The sequence below is a fragment of the Phaethon lepturus genome, unplaced genomic scaffold (assembly GCF_000687285.1).
Source record: "Phaethon lepturus isolate BGI_N335 unplaced genomic scaffold, ASM68728v1 scaffold8639, whole genome shotgun sequence".
NCBI classification, from domain to species: Eukaryota; Metazoa; Chordata; class Aves; order Phaethontiformes; family Phaethontidae; genus Phaethon; species Phaethon lepturus.
Genome location: NW_010562698.1, coordinates 4,628 through 20,138, shown reverse-complemented (window position 1 = coordinate 20,138; position 15,511 = coordinate 4,628). Strand labels below are relative to the sequence as shown.

Below are 15,511 nucleotides of genomic sequence, written 5' to 3'. Positions count from 1 at the left end.
ACAAAATATAAATATTTATTATTATATAGAAACTTTTTAAATTCTGCAACTCTTTCAGGGCATACAGCTGTTTCCGGGGTTCGGCCACTCCTCTTGAATGGCACTCTTCCAAAGTCACGCTTGTGATCGGCACTTGATTGGTCTGGTTGAAAACTATCCCGTAGGATTTGTTGGCAGTTAAATTGGGTCTTGGGCCAGTGTGTCTTCCTTGACAACTGATAGGTGTTTTTCTTCCTTCCACCTCTCCAGAATGACACAGTTGCTGAGGGAACATTGATAACCGTGCCAGTGCTCAGGGGGACTGTATTTCTGGAATGAGGGCTTTGGTGGTTACTGCATTTAGCAGAGGAATAGATACTTCGTGCTAGAACAGAGGCACAAATGCCAGGAAAAATGAGCCTGTGCATCAGCCAGATTAGTTTGCTAGGGTCTTCTGTGTGTTGTCAGCAAGCCAGCTGATCTGAATACTCAACCGAACAGCTGCCCAAGGACCTCCTGAGATTAGTATTAAAGAACTTAATCCTAAATTCATTCTTTTCACCTTTCTTCAGAAAACTTGAGTGTAAATGATCGCTAGCCCGTACAAACAAAACAGGTCTCTGAAGTTGTGTATTGATGAGACTGAGATACTTTGCTATATGAATGTGCATTGTGGTTCTAATAGTGCTGTATTTGTGAGTCCAGCCCTGCTATTTCGAGCTTATTTGCTAGTGAAGTGACTTGAGGCAGGAGTGACCTCTGGAGCTCCGTCAGCTAGCTTCCAGCTTGAGAACAGCTTGTGCATTTCTTAGCGGTAGTCGTTTCAAAAATGTTCACTTTATGCTGTTGTGTTCTTGCATATGTTGGAGTCATAACTCGTTCATTTAAAATAGAGAGCTTCAGGAGTCATAATGAAAATGTGTGAGGTCTTCATATCCTGTTTTAAGCAACCTTTCCCACCACCAACTGGCAGATGGGAGTTTAAGTTGATCCCTCTTCTCCTGGAAGCACCAAGTTAAAATATTTGTAAATGTAATTTAATGTTTTCAGTTATAGTACAATAATTAAAACCTCATCAATCCAAAGAGGAGCGCTTGGCTTGCAAGAATCCTTTTCAAAAACTAGATGCAAAAATTGTCACCTCACATTTTATTTGGTGTCTGTTTCCTAAGGGTATGTCTTGGGTGATTGTTTGTTTTACCTATAGCAGTAGAGTCTTTGGCATGAGGGTTTTGAAACTGAGCATCCTTGTTTGATCTCGGGATACATATGATGAACTTGAGCCCAGCTGAGCGCCAGCCTAGGTCTTGGTCAGGAGATGCTTTCCTCTGTCACAGTGGGCACCAAGCAGACACCTACCCTACACAGAAAAGACCCAGACCCTGCGTAATGCTGGAAGGGAGAGATTGCTTCCCCTGTTGGGTTTTGTGGTAGAAGCATGAGAGAGGAGGGGGAAAAAAATAAACAACCGAAGGAGAATAAACTTGTTTGACTTTAAGTAGCTGGCTCGGGAGCAGAAATTTCAGAGCGAGGAGGAGTTGAGTGCAGTTAAACCAAAACCAAACACAGCCTTTTCATGCCTACATGCTGGTTCACCCATGTCTCATGGAACTGGTGAGACTTCCTCATTCCCATAAAGATTCCTCAGACAAGTCTGGCATTTATCAAATTTTAAATTCTTCTAATAGTTTAGTTGCTTCTTCTTTTACTTGCTTCGTAAGAGCCTTGTAAAATGCTCATTACTTAAGACGTTTTTCTGTGATTAATAATGGCATGTAAATGTTTACAATTTGCTTAATGTCAGTTTAGATAGGAAGAGCTGCTCAAGTAGGGGAAGTTTTTGCCAAAGGTAGTAATCTTTGGTTCTCATGATTATGTCGTTCTCATGATTCCTTTTTCCCCTTGTGTGGAGAAAAATCAAAACCACAATGCGCATATCGTGTGTTGTTTTTTGTGGCACAGAAATAGTGTACTCTTTTGTCTTTCAAGCCAGCTTAAACCAGGCTGTGTGGCGCTGAAATCACTGCGACACACTTCCTGCTAAAAAAAAATCAAGATCCTTTCATTTTAAGCACATTCACTTCAGCAGTAGGTTTCGATTTTGGAGATTCCTGAGGGAAAGGTGCTAATGGGTTTGGTGATGTTGATGGAACATGGGATTCCAGAGTGTTACTGCAGAGTTTTATTTATCTCCTGATGGTGGTTTCTTGTTTGTCAAAGCATGTGCTTGTCTAATGCCTTGATGTTCATACCTCAGGCAACCTAGAGCATCTGCAGCTTCCTAGAGAAGAATGCTCTCATGTTGCTACCGTAAATTGTATTGTTAATTCCTTTTTTTTAAAAAACTGTAAACGTGGATTTAAGTTCCATTGCAGACACTTGGTTCTTTTATTCCACGTCTTTGATACGCATTTTATCAGTCATCTTCGTTCTTTCTTGGTATCTCTTGTTCTGCTAGGATCAGGATGACTCCAGTTACGTGTATCTGAATCTATCTTCCACAACAGAGGTATTGCAGGGAGCCTGTTATGCAGGTGGGCCTTCTTACGAGCCCTTTTCCTCATAGTGAGGTCATCCACCGGTTTGATTGTGCTGCTGTAATCACGGTTGTGCTCTTGCTTAAATTACTCCTTTGCACGGTCTCTGCTGTTTCAAAGACCAGCGTGCATTACTTTGCATGTAATTCCACGTTGTATTGCCAGCGTGGTTATGGAGCTTTACAAATATTCAAGAGCTGGTAGGCATTAGTTATAGTTGGTTATTTAAAATAAACAGATAGTTAGCGTACAGCAGAGGACTTCTGCAAGGTTGTGTTCTGCAGAAGACAAAAATAGTTGAAAAAGTGAATCTATCCCCTTACTTGGCTTTAGTTGTTACACTGTGAGTGTTGCCTGCCTGTGTTCATACCTCCAGTACTTATTTTTTGAGGATGCTCCGGTTCTTTAGACTGCTTTCATGTATATGTTTGTTATCTTTAAATGGCTCTTGCTAGACTGTGTAGCAGTGGTTTCCCCATCTTCACTAGCTTATGTGGAGCAGCACTAAGCAAGTGATATGCCGCTGACAACAGCGTACTTCACTCTCCTTCAGTGGTTTAAGTCTTAATTTAATTTCCTCAGACAGCAAGCTACACATGCAAGGAAGATAAGACTCCATCGCCAGCACCAGTAACTTTGGATATGTCTCGTCCAGCTCTAATGAGAGATGGTGCCTTCTCTAGCACTACCCCGAGGAGGCCAATACCCTTATTTGACAGGGACATAGGAGAGAACCTGGTTTTCTATGGCCACTCGGCCCGTCTACGCGCGCAGCTAGGCAGGAGAATCAAACACCGGGATTACACAGCCTTGCATGCTTTGTAGCGCAGTCTGTTCTCTTACCAGTTCTTTTTTTGGCCAGGAGGGTCTCACACAGGGTCAGAGGGCGAAGTACCTGAACTGCTCTGACCCAAGAACTCGGCCTCCCTCCTGGCAGTGAGGATGATTTGAGATTCTGGGGTGTTTTTAAGACAACATGTGCAGCTTGGTCCCTGAATTTTGAGGTTGCCCTGGATCGCCACAGGCCCTGTGAAACATAGATCACTCGGCACGTAAGAATTTTCTTTCCTGTAAACAAAGTACTCTTGGATCTGGTTTACAGGCTCGGGCAAGTTCCCTTCTGCAGTCTTGCCCTACCAGTGGGATGGACTGCCAACGCAGGTAAGCCTTAAGTACAAGATTCGTACTCCTGACAAAGGAAAGGGGTGATGGAACTTGGCATTTAGAAGGAGAACTGTTACAAGGAAAGCCAGGTATCTTAAATATACATTGACAAATGAGAACTAAAATATGGTGATTTGTTGCCAAACCTGTCTATCTGGCAGCCTCTTTCCAGTTTCAAACATTCTGTGATTCACTCCTTTAGAGAAAATAGGGACATCCAAGTGTTTTCTGATCCAGACAAGTGCAGACACCTAGAGGAGATCATGTACCAAGCCCATAGCTACCAGGAGTGACGTTCATGAAAGTGATCTCAGCAGCGCTCTCGTTTCCTGCCTGCCAGCGCTGCTTGTTTGAGATACCGGTGCCATAGCAAGTGCTGGGTAAACAAGATGATTGTTCCTGCTGGATGATCTTAAAGCCCTCCTAACTGTCTGCTGAAAATACTTTTCCATTTCAAGGAAATGACTGTTTTGTTTGTGTTAAGAGTCAGGAACAGGAAATGATGTGGACACTTAACTCTTTTTCCTGGTGTTTTTAAGAGGAGGCATATTCACTGTCTGTCTCAGGTCTTATTTACGAAGAAATTCAGTGTTTTCTATAATGCTATTAACTAAGTACTAGAGGTGTGTGCATGCGTATATACATATATATATGCATCAGAAAATATAGATCTTGTGTATCCACCTGGCAAAATTTTACTAGTCTCCCTGTGACCACACTGTAGTATGATTTGATATATTCCCCTCACAGCACTGAACTGCAACTGTCCTCAGGTCTTGCTTTCCCAACACTGGAATAAATATGTGATTGTACAGTGTGCTGTAATCTCCCTGAAGTAGAAAGGAGTCAAAATTCCTATTTGTCAGGCTTATTTTGCGCAAGCACCAGTTTTATCTGCATCTGCTGAGTTACACTGTGCATTTAATCTTTTTTTATGTGCGTTATTCCTCGCTTGCCCTTGAAAAAGAAATGGTCCGATGTTTCAGTCTTTTTAGTTGCTGATAACTTTTTGTTACCGATTTCTTTGGTCAAGGTGTTCTTCTAAACCAGTCGCTTCTCTTTAAATGCCTTGAAAAGGAACGCTGGCACTCCGGGTCTCTGTCGCCCTGTAATCTCGCTTCCCAAGGCTTGTGCGTGCACTCTCCTGCAGGACTAAGGTAGCTGCAGGGACTTGGTTACAGTCACTCCAAGTTCCTACACATGGGATTCTCTGTCTTCTGTACTTCTGCAAGTGCCTGGCAAAACATAATCCTGGCCCATGACTGGAGCTCCACGATACGGGGGAAAAAAAGGTAGTTTTGTTGTTTGTGTTTTTTTTTAAATCAGCTTGGGCACAATAAAATGTGTATCTTAATACATAACAGCCAGGCTAACGTACCACACAGCAGTTTTAGTTCCTTAATTTCTGTTCAGTTCCCTTGCCCTTCCTCACGAAGCAGCAGGTTAAACCACCTGATACACGGTTAATTCTGATTTTCATCAGAATTAACGGTGTAGGTTCTTCAGAATAACAATGATGTTACAAGAATGCAGCTCTATAGCAGCAAGAAAGCACCGAGACCCAAACACGATCTCGGGGTTCTCACTGGAACAGGGTGTTCTCAAACCAGTTAGTAATGTGAAGTTTTTTTAATGAACAGGAATGTTTGACTTTTCTTTTATCATTTCATGCTGACAGATGACACAATCTCAGTTCTTCTGAAAATCAAACTAAAGTAACATTTTATTGCCCTTTAAAGACTTTCTTGTATTATATATAAGAAAAAATGTACAGTGATTAACAACTGAATTCAACCTTTCTCTCCCTTTTTTTTGAGCAACACTGTTATCTGCATGGTTTCTTTGTACTTCCATCATAAGCAGAAAAGTGACCCATAACATGCAGGGGGAAAGAAGGTTTAATTTCCAAAATGTTTTTTATACAGATCTGAGCTGATTATATACATTTCCTATAAACAAAGATTTATGTGTATGAATCAAATGCAGTAACAGTGGCCCTTCAGTAGAAATATTTTTAAATTTAACATCTTGACAATGAAATGTCAGATGATGGGAAACAAGATAAATGTTCATCTAGAATATAAAAAACGGGAATTTGAGCAGGAAGAAATCCCCTAGCTCAGGGGGAAGGTTTTGCTATACTTAATTTGATCTCTAAGAAGAAAATGCAGAATTTTCTATTGGCGTGCAGTGTGAGTTCAACTTCCATTAATGCCACGTAGTTCACATATTGCATGCATCCCTAAGAAATTAAAGGATCTGATTATAGAACTTGTTTTTATTGTCTACAGTTGTGATACAAAAGGGCTGTTGCAGAAATTATTTCCCCAGGTAAGAAAACGAGCACTCAACCATCTATTGGTAATGATGAAGTAAGGAATTTGAGAATTACTTCTTCACCTAAAATTCATGGTTTATTTCATAGTTTTACTGATGGAATTTTTCATTTTCTTCAATGATTAGTCACAACTCTCATCCTTCTGGTATGTATACAGAAGTGTTATGCACCAGCCTCAGCACGTACAGCCACAAACCAAATGAATGGTTTTACATAAGACAGTTTGCTTTTATAGTGATCACGCACTGATGTGAACATAGACTAAAAATAACAAATGTTGCTTTAATAAGATTTTTTACAGTAGGCGTAAATATAAAAGTTTTTTCAAATTATTTTCACAGGTATCACTGAACATTTCATAGCTGTCTGTTACAGAAGCACCGAAAAGTGCTTTGAGTCTTTCATTTATTATACATAGTTAAAATATATTACACTTCTGAAGGTATCTTAAATCACTGAACAGTTTTACTAGCATCTTAATGAGCCAAATGGGAGTAAAAGGCAGTCCACATTCATGATGTGAATATACAGTAAGGTGTTTGACATCCTATTAACTCATTGCTCATGTTCTCAAAATAACCATGGTGATGAGACCTGAAAGACAAAAATTAAGAACTAAATGCTTTAATTTCACTGAATAAAACATTTAAAATGAAGACAACAGTTTATACTGTCACAGGCCAGAAAATAACGTAGAAGTGCATAAATACATGCAGAATGAGTTTATCTATACACTTCACTTAAAAATTTGGAGCAATAGTTCTAATATTTATGTAGTCAAAATCTGTGTAAAAAAAAAAAACACTGAAGTGCAGTATATCTAGTAACTAAATGTCAAAAAAGCTATAAATACTCCAAACAATTACTGATCACACTACTAGAAAATCTTAACATTGAGATTTTGACTTGGGTGAGTGTAACGTTAGCACCCAAGCCACCAGTTTTCATGGGGGCTAGTTATAGGCAGTGTAATTCAAATGCTGAATCATCAGTAAGGCAGATTAGCTGAAGGCTACAAGACATTTTTGTTTCTGTTCTATACAGAGTAACTGATCAAAGCCTAGTTTTAGACAAAGATGTTAAGCTTCCTTGTCAGTCTGCATAGGGAGCTTTTTACAGACTCTTCATTGTGACCTTTAAAGAGGGAGTTAAAAAAAAAACCCAAACTGCTCTGATTGATAGAGGTTAAAAACAATTAAAAACAGATGAAAGCAGGAAATGTGGTGCTAATAAACCTCCTCCTGATGCACTAAAAAGTTCACTTTAATTATGTGCTGATTCATACTTTTTCCTGTATCTGCAAGTTCTCAGCCATGAGTTACATTGCACAAGGCAAAGAGGCACATGGAAAAACATTAAGTCTCCTTGAATTCCAACTTTACGTAACCTCAAAATAGTAATTTATCAGTGCTTAGGCAATCTTACTTGCTTGCAGGCTCAGATGATGTTACTGTAACAGCCTTTCACTGCAGAGAGCTTAGCTAAAGCCTATAGATCTCACCACGGATAAAGAAATTTCGGAGACTAGTTTACTACCCTGCCACTACATACTGATTTAACTTACTTACTTACAAAGATTTTGGAGATAGAAGCATGACAGAACAGAGTTGTAATGCTGCCTTCCATTAGATAAGCAATTTATCCACTAAAGAGGAATTACAGTTCAGCTATTAAGGTCTGTATTAGCTTAGACAATCAGTACTACCACAACTGCTGCAGGCCTTATCTTGGATTATCTAAATCATCGCAGAGTAATAACAGAGGCTTCTGGAAGGTGCTACAGGACAGCCTATACCACTTGTATAGGGACTTTCAGGCAATAAAGGGTTTAACTCATTTCTGTAAAGCAAATACTTTTCAAATGTCGTATAGCCCAGCTGGTGTGGTATTAACCTCCATTTTCAATTAAATGCTACACAATCCCGTTGTACTTTGTTGTGTAAGAAAGCGGTTTCATCTTCAAGAGCAACAGCTGTCTACATGAGCAAGAGTTGCACACAGAAGAATCTTTTTGTGAACACTAGAAATGCTGCTACCGAAGGAATCAAAACGTGCAGGAACTTCATGGTGAATCTAGAAACAAGTTAAGTTGTTTACACACATAATTATATGTATAAAATCAAATGGTTTAATACTATAGTTGGCACCAGCAGAAACTGGAGTAATTTGCAAAACTAGAGATAAAAAACAAAGCAAGGATGAGTGCAAGGTCCTGATCTGAAAATACATCACCATCAGCTCAGGCAAAGAGCGACGAGTGAGTTTTCAAACCATTTCAGCAGACTGACTTGCATGACTCAATCAATCGACTGAGTGTGCACATTAACCATCGAGAACTTGCATCTTCTCCCATCACTACCTCACCTCTAGCTATCAGTTTGAAGCTGCCTAGCTTGTTTCCTTTAAATCCTCATTTCTGCCAGGTAGTGGGACGGGAGAATTGAGTTTAGTGTGACTGTTCTTCAAATCTGAAATAGTTATAGAAAAATAGTCGTAACAAATGAAATGGGCAACTTATCTATGTTTGCTAATTCAGGAGCAAGCTACAGATCAGGAAGAACTGTGGATGGTAGCTGTCTCTTAGGAAGGGTTCACAACAACTTATTTCTATATATTTCAACTGCTTATCAAGAAGGTAGTAAACGGAGACTTTCAGATCAGCTCATCTGGGTTGGAGAGAGAAGCAAAATAACTGAAGAGATCTAGGATCTGCAACAGAGCAACCCTCTATTTCAGTATAAGAACAAGAAACAGCACATTCTATTCAGTTTTGTTGGCAGTCACCAAATGAAGGTGAAATTAACATACAGGGGCCTGTATAGAATAAATATTAACTAAAATCTGGTCTAAAATACTTAGAGTAAGTAATTTACCCTGATATCAGTATGGCTGCAAGTTAATAGTGGAGATGCAAAACAAAATGTAATGTGGTGCTTTGTCTCCTCAAGTTTCCTGAAGCCACTGGCAAACACAGAAGTTTCCCAACTCACAGAAGTTGCAAGAAAACACTTACAACATCCAAAACACTTACCTAAAACATAAGCAGCTACTAACTTTTGATTCACACTTAAATGGAGGTAGAGAGGCACCAGGGATTCCATTTCCCCCAATGTAGGTAGCATGAGTGCTGCAATACACACTATTCCTAGGAAGACTGTTAGTAAACTAGGTCCCGACGAGGCAGTTCTGTTTTCTGAAAAACAAGACAGTACCAGTTGTAAGGAACATCTAACCAATATACATGTTAAATATTCTGCAAAAATGTTTGTGGTACATTGGTGCTGCAATGTCCTGAGATTTTCCTTTGGAGTTTGGAGGAGGTGGAAAACAATGCTTAAACCCACCCTTCTAAACCTTCTGCATGCTGCAGTGGAGAAGGCTGCTCCCTGTTCTGATGCTTTTCACATGACTTCCCAAACCCCTCCCTTCTGGAGGAACAGAGCCTGCCAGGCCCAGTAACTATATATACACACTCATGACAGCTGGATGTTTCAGCAACGCTTGAGGTTTCACCATGCATGCTGACTCCAGTCCTTGATATGTTCCTTCAGTGTTAGTAATCAGTTAGGACATAACACCTGAAAGAGCTGCGTGGGCAAACTGCTCACACCTCCAGAACAAAAACTTGGCTATAGCAAAAGAACAGGTTCTTGGGACAGATGAGTTCCCCTTCTCTCTTTAGAGGATTTAAGGGCTGCACCTGCCAGAACCAGTTTATATGCCACAAATCAGTAATATTTGAATCTTACTTTTAAAATCCGTGAGTGAACCACTTAGACAGTCCACTATCACCAGAAAAAGGAAATGCAAACTACAGATGAACTGTCCTTCATATTCTTTGTTGCGCTGCAGTTTAACAGCTGGAACCTACTCAAAGGCACACTGTGTCAACCAAATTCTTAAGACCCGTTGGAAATCAGACAATGTTTTTATCAAGTTTTTCTATGCTCAGTGACTGGCAATGTGTGTCCTATTTTAATTCCATAAATCTGTTATTTCTAGGTTGCAAGTTGTATGCAAAGACTGTAGTTGCTTTGTTTACTGTTTTTCTGTAAGCAAGCAATATAATGTAGTCAACAAGGTTTTTAAGCAGAGAAATAGCATTTGGATCAAGACCAATACCAGATTGTTCAGGACGGTTCAAACCCTCTGCACCGGAACAACTATCATAGTAACGTTTTGTTCCATGAGCCCAGAGATCTTGTAAGTTTGCTTTAACCATGTATCCTATTAATACTCATCTTGAGGGTTTTTTTAGTAAAAGGTGTTTCACCAGCCAACAACCTATGTATAAATAGTGAAACAGTTTAGTTTTAAAAAGAGGAACACTCTCAAGCAGGTTCATCTACTTCCTCGAATTGATTTTTGGTCTTGTCATGAAAAATAAAACAGTGACAAGAATATTACAATATAAATCAGTTAACAAGTAACAAGAAGGTAGACTGTCAAGTCAAGAATCAGTTTAGATTCGGTTCCAGTAAAACTTGATACTTTCTGTATCTCACCCTACCACTTCAATTTAACTGTTCAGTCCAGGTCCAAGACTGTTGATTCACTTCCTCGCGTATGAAACATGCAGAGATTTTTCAGCCAGCAACTGTGCTTTTCTGTACTTGTGAGACAGACAAAGGAGATGGCGCAGAACAAGGAGCACTTTAGAAGATGTTCTGGCAATGTTTCCTGCTTATCAGGAAATGGAGGATTAAGGCCTTGGAACAAACTCAGAAGGGGCATATGTTCTGAAAGAGCCCAAGAGGAAAAATAACTACCATCCTTTTGCAGAGAAATTCCCATTGGCTGTAGCACAACTTCCACACCAGAGGAATAGAGGATGTACTCTCCAAGGTATGACATGCAAACATGGGGCAGCAATGGGTCTTGATTAATTAAGACAGCATAAGCAGAATAGCCATAGTTTGGCTTCTTGGTCACTATCATCCCCCAGTGATAAAGACAGCAGTCTTACAGATAAATAAAAAGAGTTATTTTAAAACTTATTTTAGCTCAGTCTTCCTAGTCACTTGAGCTATTCATAACTGATTCAGAGGACAGGAGGGGTACAAGATTTCAGCTACCTGGTTGACACAAAGTCTGCTCAAAGAAGACACTTTCAGCCAGGTGTTCTTTTATTCGTTTTTCCTCCTCTTCCTTTTGTTGTTGTTGTTCCTTTGCAGATGGAAGTAGCATAGCAATAATCTCCTTTTTCCCTAATGCTTTCCTCTGGCTCTGCTCAGACACTTGTAGACGGAATTTATCTATCACGCCATAGTAAGAAGCCCGAACATCTCTGTGACGAATCACACTGCAGAGGAAAGTGACATTTTCAAATAGAGGAACTAATAAGCATGCCTCCTGTGGAATTAGGTCCTACATCCGAATGTTTCCCCACATTCTCCCCCACACAGATACAATAGTCCAGATCCCCATTACCTCCTGCATCACTCAATGTTCTTGAAGATTTGATCTTGCCTTCTCTCTCCCCTCCTTATGTTTGCTCTGGTTCCCAAATATATATGCTTCAATTGGCTGGCCAAAAAGAACAGTTAATTCTTTATCTCAAGCGCACCTTTGCCTCAATCTGAGTCCTAGCTGCCAATTTGCATGAAACATCAATTATGTGAAAGATGCCTCCTTGTCCTCCTCTATCAAAGTTGTTTGATGCTGGCCAATGATTTTAAAAGGTATGGGAGGACTGGAGTGCACAAGGGGAGGAAAGAAGAAAAGTAAGACTGCCCAACACTTGGACAGGTGATGGCAAAAGTCTCACTTTTTGAGGAAGCCAGGCTCAAAGCTTTACAATCATACTTTCTCAGAAGCCAAACTCATTCCCTCTATGGACAAGAGTCAACTAGATGTGAAGGGATTTTCAAAATCAGAAGTTCACCATTAAAAGCATGTTAACAGTGCAGTAAAAATGACAGCTACATATCTACATAAACATTTCTCACCTGTCTTTCAGTGAGCAAATCTGGCTATCAATAGCACAGATTTGTGCTGTCAGAGCTTTGCTCATCAATCTAGCTACCTTGAGCACGTAGAGCTATGCTGGGTGTAATCACAAGCTGCAATCACGACTCAGACTGCAGTGTAGACCTGTCCTCTGAGTTACAGCTAGAGACTCAGTTATGTTCTTGGTAAACCTTCTCACTGTCCAGCTGTTGCTCTACTGTTTCGAACAGGTTGACCAAGATAGCTTCAACAGTAAGACAGGGTGATAGTTGTTGCATTCCTTCTAGTTTTATGGCATTTCATGGGAAAAATTGTATGTGGGACCTACAAAAGGCACAGTTGTAAAGCAACACTAATCAAAGGCAATAGAGACCTCTGAGCAGTGCTCTACTCAACTGTCTCCTCTCTGCATATATGATTCATTATGAAAATACATATCTAGCATTAAAAAGCTGTAACATTTGGGTTTTGAAGTCGTATCGGCTCTTAGGGCTAATATGGATTTTAATTATTTTTCCAAGGTGGAAAACTTTTTTTGTGAAAGGCTGTTCTAAATTTCTAAGATAACATAATAGCTAATCTGAAAAAATACCTACATATATGTGATTTGGCTTCAAGAATGTTGCCATCTCCTGAGGGAAAAAAATTACCCTTAGTAATATAGGATAGTAGTCTCAAAATTACTTCAAGAAACCTATCTGTGATAATATATACAATGCTGCAAGAAACAGAATTTTGTGTTTCATCACATCACATCACATCAAGATATCTACAATCATTACCACACAGCCGGTGCTTATAACTGGTATATAGTTTGAATAGACTATTCAACAAGGAAACAGAGACGAAGTCATCCCCCAAGCGAGAAGGCTGCAGGAATGTACATTGTTTTACGTCACTTTTGAGGCAAAAGCGTATCCTTATGACAGGCTTTCAGCAAGTTGAGCGTTGGCTGGGCAACTGCCTTCACTAAAACAAAAGGCTTTTTCCCTCCCAACAATCCTAATTCATACAACTCTCAGCATATCAGAACAGCAGATTCAATTCTTATTTCTTCCTTTAACACTTCCTTTTAAATTTTTGTTTCTACTCTTAGTACCATGGTAATAACTACCAACCTAAACAGAATCTTTACATAACTGTGCTGTGAGAACATGCATTTGCTGCCAAGCAAGGAGGTGTTTTCTGCAGACCCTTATAAACAGATACATTCTCCTGTTTCTTTTTAGAGACCATTGCATAATTGGAAGCTCTGTAGAATATCTGTTTGTCTGGCAAATGGCCATACTTGCATAGTACTGCTCATATCCTAGCAGTAAACACTTCCCTTAGACAGAAACCATTGGAATGGGATGGGGGTTTTGCTGCACAGAAAATTCCTTGGAAACATGCATATGTCTTATTTTCCTTCATTTAATAAAAGACATTTGTTTAACCAAATGTAATCGAGCTTGTGTAAATGACTGGAATAGCTCACTAATACAGTGGTATATTCTGACCTGTTTTGTTCCATTTTGAGGATTGTTGCCCCTGCCCACTAAAACTTTTTAGTGTTTAGAAACTTCCTTTCTATTTGATGGGTCCTTGGAATTTTCCAAATTACAGCTAAGGATAACAGTCTACAGGAAAGAGACATTCCCCAAGCACAGTATCTGACAAAAGACAGATTATTCAATAGCAGAGTTTTTTGTATATGTTCATTTGTTAAGCCAGAGATTCCAGAAGGTGTTTTACAGTTTGCAAATTTCTATTCAGAAAGCTAAGTCTGCTCTTTTAGGTATTTCATACTTTCTTCAGCGGTATCTGTACATCAGCACAGAAATAATTTGGGAAATGGAAGATGAAAAAATTTGCTCTATTTTAGCTTATATACCTACTCGACTTCAAATTATAGCAGCCTACAGACCCTATGCATTATTGTGGTCACTTAACTTGCCTTCTTATTTTCTCTGTTATTGGGTTGGGACCTGACAGGAGAAATGAGTGAAGGGGAGACAGAGAGATCTGAGAACGAAAGAGCAAAACTACTGTTATTAAACATGGCCCAGGAAAGTGTGCTCAGCAGAACTGGTACATTTTCATTTTGCCAATCTGCAAACAAATATTTCTCACAAAAAAATCCCAACCCTGAGGGTCTTTCTTTTCTTGTGATTTCTAATAAAAAAAGTACTCAGAGGAGGCTCATATTACTCTCACTGCTGATTTACAAACTATATTACAAGATGCATTTACTAGCATTTTATTTATGCCTAAAGACAGAATTAAAGAAGGAAATATCTCCAATATTGTAATACCTCTGCCCTGGAGTGAAAGAATAGCAAAGACCAGACAGCCACAAGAATGCAAGGCGGTTAGGAGAATATTGTATCCTTTTCCAACTTAGTTTATACTATGCATGCTGTCATTCACTACCTCTTAAATAATAGAAGAAATTAAGATAATCAAATGTCGTACATTAGGAAAAAAAAAAATCAACCCACTTTTACTTACATATCAACACAGCACTGAGGCTTCACTGCACCAGTAGCATCGACCACCACATATTTATTTGGAGTTGTACAAAGAACTGCAATGAAAAGGACAGTAGTAGTAACAAATCATGAATTAATACCTCAACAACTTAATCAACAGATACACATAAAGACACGAGTTTGGTTTTGTCACAAATATGATTTGTCACATGAATTATAATTAAGACTGTTCAAGATCACCAACTAACCCTTAAATAGAACTTAACCTAAGAAACCCACCTTTGAACTTTAAGGCAAATTCATAGGGGTTATAGAGAGTCAACACCTGCTTGTGTGTTGACTGGTCATCTGCATAAAATATAAGTTCTGTAGGAAAAACAAAAACAGGAAGATTTCCTTCCACTAACTCTGGCTGTCTTTTTTGTTGCTGCATTGGCACTGAATCCTCCTTGCTGCTTCTTCTGTTCTTATGATTTTGTATCCTCAGAGACTTCAGTTTTTGAATCGTTTAAGAATTCCAAAGCATTTTGGCAATTCTAAAGGAAAAAAGGGAGGAAAAAAGAGAAAGGCAAGAAGATTATTTCCATAAGTCTATACTAAACTGAGGCAGTCAACAAAGGTGTAAAAATATAGAACGTCATACTTGGTTATGAATCTACCTTTACTCAAGTTCCTCCAAAAATATGGAAACAGAAAAAAAGATTTGCATCAGGTTTCCATCTATTTAACAAACTACTATAAAATAAATGGATAAGCACTTCTTCAGTGTATCATGGCAGCGTTTTGGAGTCTCAGTTCATAACTAGAGTTGCTTATGCTGGCTCTTTGCAACACAAACCAAACAACAACAAAAAGATATCCCATCCTTGCCTCAGGATGCTAACACTTGAGAAAGAGCAGAAATGAGGAAACACAAAGACGTAAGGCAGCAGTAGTCACCATTTAGGCAGGAATCTCTCTGCAGTGGTGACCTTCCCGGATGAGGTATAATAACTTAGGTATCTGCTCACATAGGCACTGAGGTATGTCAGATCCCAGAGATTCAGAACAAAAGAATGGGGAACACCTTCACG

General features: G+C 39.3%; 1 protein-coding gene across 2 annotated transcripts; it reads right to left on the bottom strand.

Moving 5' to 3' along the window:
• Window positions 1-6,068: 6,068 nt before the first annotated feature.
• MOSPD1 (motile sperm domain containing 1) lies at window positions 6,069-14,975 on the bottom strand. 2 transcript variants are annotated; one of them, XM_010294355.1, is made up of 5 exons: window positions 14,718-14,975; window positions 14,458-14,533; window positions 11,091-11,320; window positions 9,050-9,211; window positions 6,069-6,612 (listed from the first exon to the last, which is right to left on the bottom strand). In XM_010294355.1, the coding sequence occupies exons 1-5, from the start codon at window positions 14,869-14,871 to the stop codon at window positions 6,581-6,583; spliced, it is 654 nt and encodes a 217-aa protein (XP_010292657.1). In that variant the 5' UTR covers window positions 14,872-14,975; the 3' UTR covers window positions 6,069-6,580. The 2 variants fall into 2 exon arrangements, with proteins under 2 accessions (XP_010292657.1, XP_010292658.1); XM_010294356.1 differs by having other exon boundaries at window positions 6,270-6,612; window positions 11,094-11,320.
• Between the last annotated feature and the right edge of the window lie 536 nt (window positions 14,976-15,511).

What these genes read in the sequence shown, in the direction of transcription:
- MOSPD1 (XM_010294355.1), bottom strand. Translation starts at nt 14,871, where the DNA reads ATGCAGCAACAAAAAAGACAGCCAGAGTTAGTGGAAGGAAATCTTCCT. An exon ending in GACTTTGTGTCAACCAGGTA is followed by an intron (nt 9,212 to 11,090) that starts GCTGAAATCTTG and finishes CTTGTTTTTCAG; the next exon opens with AAAACAGAACTGCCTCGTCG. An exon ending in AGTAGCTGCTTATGTTTTAG is followed by an intron (nt 6,613 to 9,049) that starts GTAAGTGTTTTG and finishes TTTGTCTTTCAG; the next exon opens with GTCTCATCACCATGGTTATT.